Source organism: Triticum urartu, chromosome 4, assembly GCF_003073215.2.
Source record: "Triticum urartu cultivar G1812 chromosome 4, Tu2.1, whole genome shotgun sequence".
NCBI lineage: Eukaryota > Viridiplantae > Streptophyta > Magnoliopsida > Poales > Poaceae > Triticum > Triticum urartu.
The window spans coordinates 137540301-137545357 of record NC_053025.1 but is presented as its reverse complement, the minus strand read 5'-3'; the positions used below and the strand labels follow the sequence as shown (position 1 = coordinate 137545357).

General features: G+C 43.9%; 1 protein-coding gene across 2 annotated transcripts; it reads right to left on the bottom strand.

Moving 5' to 3' along the window:
• Positions 1-452: 452 nt before the first annotated feature.
• LOC125551104 lies at positions 453-4655 on the bottom strand. Of its 2 annotated transcripts, none has more exons than XM_048714261.1 (3): positions 4348-4655; positions 3775-4008; positions 453-3684 (listed from the first exon to the last, which is right to left on the bottom strand). In XM_048714261.1, exons 2-3 carry the CDS (start codon positions 3890-3892, stop codon positions 695-697), a joined length of 3108 nt encoding a protein of 1035 aa, XP_048570218.1. In that variant the 5' UTR covers positions 3893-4008; positions 4348-4655; the 3' UTR covers positions 453-694. The 2 variants fall into 2 exon arrangements, with proteins under 2 accessions (XP_048570218.1, XP_048570219.1); XM_048714262.1 differs by having other exon boundaries at positions 3775-3966.
• Positions 4656-5057: the final 402 nt, after the last annotated feature.

Genomic DNA, 5057 nt, shown 5'->3' with positions numbered 1-5057 from the left:
CAGAGACACCTCCAACACCCAACATTATGATCAGGTGCCAATAGCAACTTGTAACAGGTTTGTCCATTTGCAATCATCAAGAGACAGGATGCATCATGCAAAGACAGAGCCACATGGCCTGCCTGGAACCCATCACGCACATCATAACATGCATGGGCAACAAAAGATGATAAACCCGTCACTTAAACACATGTTTTTTTTTTATGTAACACATGGTTACTGGGAAATATGCAATTGCAGAAAAAGAAAAAGAAATTGCGGGTAAAAGAAAAGAATAATTGCAATATGAAAAGAGGTGAGCATCAATAGGAATAATTTGACAAATGTCAACCTTGCAGCACTTGTCATGTCAGGAATTCATAATCCTGTTTCAAGACGCAAGAGTTATCATACCTTTCTACTTGAGCAATAAATGATAATCTCCTGAACTGAAATACTAGTGTGGACGAGTGTAACATTAAAAACTCTTATTATACCCCCAAATATGGACAACTTTACACCAAGAATAAACAACTTACACCAAGAGTAAACAATATATATACCATAAAAAAGAATTTCGACAAACCAAATGATTTCATATAGGCTAGAGCTGCCTAGGAAAAATCCATCAAAACTATTTGCAGGAAAGCTGCCCGTTTATCTTCAAAACTGTGACCTGTAAGTAGCCAGAGGCTTGACATACCAGTGCAAAACATCACATGTTCTTTCTTCTGGCCACTCGGTTGGACACCGGCACCATTGACTCAAAGCTTTCATACCCATCATCGAACACCCTGCTGCGACGCTCAAACGCCCTGCTGTGACGTAACAACTGGCTTGCTGAATCATACCCCATGAGTAGATGAAGTGCCGAGTCTGAAACCTTCTTGCTACTTTGTGTGGCAGCAAGGGATGGTCCAGCTCGAGTAGACAAGCTTCTTGTGAAAGATGCTCCACATTCTTCACTTACACTGACGGGATAAGAAGCACTCTCAGTTCTAGCAACTTTTCTGTTGTCAGCCTTGCTTAATTTTTGGGTTAGTTCCTTACTGGCATTTGCATTGGCTTGATTTACAGCAGGAACAGACAATACAATAACCTTGGAGCACTTACCACACTGCATTTTCCCAATCTTTCTTTTTGACATGTAGATATCTGATGGCATTTGAACCAAAAAGAAACAGCTGTTGCAGACGGTATATGGTGAAGCACCTGACAAAGGCCGCAAAATATGCTTTCTCACCACACGCTTCTGTTCCTTGAAGCTTGACTTGAGCGAATCGTGGTCAGGGATTGAGCTACCAGCTTGTGAGGATTGGTAATATGAATTCAACTCCCAAGCATCAAAGTTGTGCGGGATGTGCGCTTGCACATGTCCAAAATGGCAGTGTGCACATGAATGGGGTGGTGAGAAAGGATTTGGCGGGGGGTACCTTGGTGGCTTTCCATGACCATAATAGGAGTCTAGAGTACAAGAACTTGGGATGGAATCAGTATCAACACTTCGAAACTGTTGCTCAACATCATAGGTATTCAGTTGTTGTGGCTGGTATTCCAGGTCTTTCTTCTGATACCTTTTCTCCAAGCCCTTGTTGCTAGAAAGCCTATTTAGCTGATCTCTTAGACCATCCATCTTCTTGAGGCGCTCAAGTTGATCAACAGTCTTGAACTTACTTGATGTTTTTATCGACAAATCCCCTTGACTAGGTGACCCACTTGAGAGAGAACTGGAGGTCCCATCCATTTGTGATTCAATAAAGTTTTGGATTGACCTGAAGTCTTCAGAATCAAGAGAAAGTCCTTGACGAAGTAGACTATCTCTGTACCTGCATGATATCTCTTCTTTTTTCTTAGTGAAGCTAGTTGGGTTGCAATGAATCCTCTCATTTGACAAGCTTGAAAACCCAGCATCAGCTACTGGATTGTCAGCTTGAACACATAGAGTGGTGTTGTCATCTTCCGTACGGCCCTGCTTCTGTTCTTCAGTGCCATCATTGGAAGTTACCTCATGTTGATCAAAAATTTGTCCAGATTTGAGATGTTCGTCATTGAATGAAGAGATGTCCTCTTCACATGCAGTTTCAGTCCCCAGGTACTGTGGATCCTTATCATGCTCATTCTCATGAATTATTTCTGCAACGTCCTTATCTACAACCACGGCATGCTCATTCGCATGAAAGCAGTTGATCTTATTGTCATCTTCAATACAACCATCTTCCTTCTCTTTAGGGCCTTCAGTTGTTAGCTCGTTTTGTTGGAAACTTTGTCCAGATTTGAGATGTCCGTCACCAAAGGAAGAGATGCTTCCTTCACATGGCTTTGCACTTCCAGTGTCCAGGTATTGCGCATCCCTATCAATCTCATTCTCATGAATTGTGTCTGGGCTGTCTGTGTTTGTAAGCACGAAATGCTCATTCCCATGAACACAGACGATCTTATTATCATCTCCAGTCCAACCCTCTTCCAATTCTTTAGTGCCATAAGCTATTAGCTCATTCTTTTCAAAATTTTGTTCAGATTGTACATATTTGCCATCAGCTTCACATGCATTTGCACTTTCATTAACCAGGAATTGTGTATTCTTATCATGCTCCTTCACATGAATTTTCTCTCGAGTGTCTGTGTCTGCAACCCCAATATGATGTTCTGACAGTTCATCTGCATCACTGAAAGCATTTGCACTTTCATTAACCAGGAATTGAGGATCCTTATCATGTTCCTTCACATGAATTTTATCTTGAATGACTTTGTCTGCAACCGCAATATGATGTTCTAACGGTTCTTCTGGATCACTGAAATACCTCTCCAGTTCTTCAATCAATCGACCATGAGGATCACTTCGAGGGCTATCATTCATTTTGCCCCCTGACAAAAACCTTCGGCTACCAATTTGATTATGCAGAGCATCATTAAGCCCATTATTGTCTGCTACATCCAAAAAGTCTTCCTCATCATCACTTAATGATAAAGACCTCTCCAATTCCTCAATCAGATCTTCATAAGATTCAAAACATAAACCCCCATACGGTTGCAACCTCTCCTCTCTCCGAGCCACCATGTTAATGGATTTAGCCCCATCATTCTCATACAATTTGTTTGTCTCAGCTGCCTCATGGCAGTTCATATTTTTATTGCCAGCAGAATTTTTTTGCTCAGACATGCTCTCTATTTCTCCTATCACATTTTTACCGGAATCATCTCCCAGTTCCTCACCTGCGATGCTATGGACAGTTTCAGCTTCGCTGGCAACACTAGCATCGTTTGCATCATCCATAATACAACCCTTTTCCCCATCTGCATCTTCACTTATTTCAACACTCTGTACATTTTCTATTAGTTTCATACTAGAATTAACTGTGGCACCTTTGTCATCTGCCTCTTCGATCATAAACTCGGGGTCTCGGGCATTGCCAACACTTAGGGAACAATTCTCCTCACCGTCAACCTCGCCAGATGCTGCACTCTCTCCAACAGACATAGTCCTTTCTGTGTTAAGATTCTCACCGGAAATGGCATGCTTGCCGACAGAGGAAATATTTCCCTCAACCAAATTTTCACTAGGCTGCATATCAGCAGAGACAACTTTCAGTTCATCGGAACAAATAGACTTGCTGGTCTGAGGGGACCCTTCCAAGCTGTGTGGAAAATTGTTCTGTTCATCGGATACCGAATCAGGCTGAGTTACTTGCGCACCTCGATTTTTCGCTGCATCAAATATTCAACGACTATAAAAAAAGTCTGAAAAATAGAGATACTGCTTAGCCAGGCAAGAAGGATAGATCCTATGATTTATACCTCTAAGAATGGTGCCGCAGCCACCACACTGGTAAACCGGAATGGACGGGTACTCCACGAGAAGCTGGAGGCATTTGGGGCACCTGACGAACCGAAGATTCTGAGCTTCCATGGACATGATCTCCTCACCGCCACAGTATATCGGTTACAGAAGGTAGATGCACTTCAGTGAAAAGGTACCAACATCACCCCCTGATGACAATAATGAACTTCACCACAGTTATCTTCCACTCTCTGGCATCAAAACAATCTATTGTTACAAAGAATGGATACACTAATCAAGGAATAAGGATAATGCAGCAAGGAGGAACTCCACCACAATATATTTTCTTTCCCAGAAAAATAGACATCAGACGATTGTTTTTGATAGATTCATTTAGTCAACAACAGCTAGCTCAAGTTCAAGAATATAGATATATGTATAAAGAGAAAAAAAAAACGCCACCTGTCGCATCAAAAAACATGGCAGCAAGAAATCACATGGACCACGGATCAACCGAATCGATCAGGGAGCGCTTGCAGATCTAGGAAGGGGAGAAAAAATCTATAGCCGTGCGCAAAGGGAACACGAACCTTGTGCTCGTAAGACCACGGCACCGGAGAAGATCATCTCACGCCGCAATGTCTCGCTCCTCCTCCCGCCTCCCCAGGCGAGAGCGAACTCGGAGGGATCGCAAGGGGGGCGGTGAATCTTGGGCCACGGAGGAGGAGAGAGACGGAGCAAAAGCGAAAGGGGGAAAAGGAGGCTATGGCGTCAGTGATGTCCAGCTGAGCTCAGGGTCGGGCTGTCTGGTGAAAGTTGGAGGAGAGAGAAGGGGGGCGGGGGAGGGAGGAGACCATGGCAGGGGGGCCAAGAGAAAGGGGGGAGACGAGGGGGAGGAAATGGTGGTGTGTGATGCTGTGTTTTGGGGATGAGACAAGGCACGGTGCTGTCTGCTTGGCGGCATGACCACTTGACCACGCCAGTTTACTCGCTGGAAAATGTGTGTTTGTAATTAATTGCACGTGGACAAGTCAAGGGCTCAAAAGGACGCGGGTTTTAAGGGGGCAGCTAATCTAGAGCATCTACAAATCCAAGAGCATCTCTGACGTACCCCGCAAACCGTCATCTAGCAAATTTTGTTTACGATATCCTATAAACAAAATTTACGATAAGGCGGACGCGAAGACAGAACAAATCCCGCAAACATAACCAAAGTTCTACTTGATATTCAGACTAGTACTCCTCCTTCAATGTGCCCGCCCGAGCCGCTGCAGCTTCGTCCCTAGCGGCGGCCGCCTCC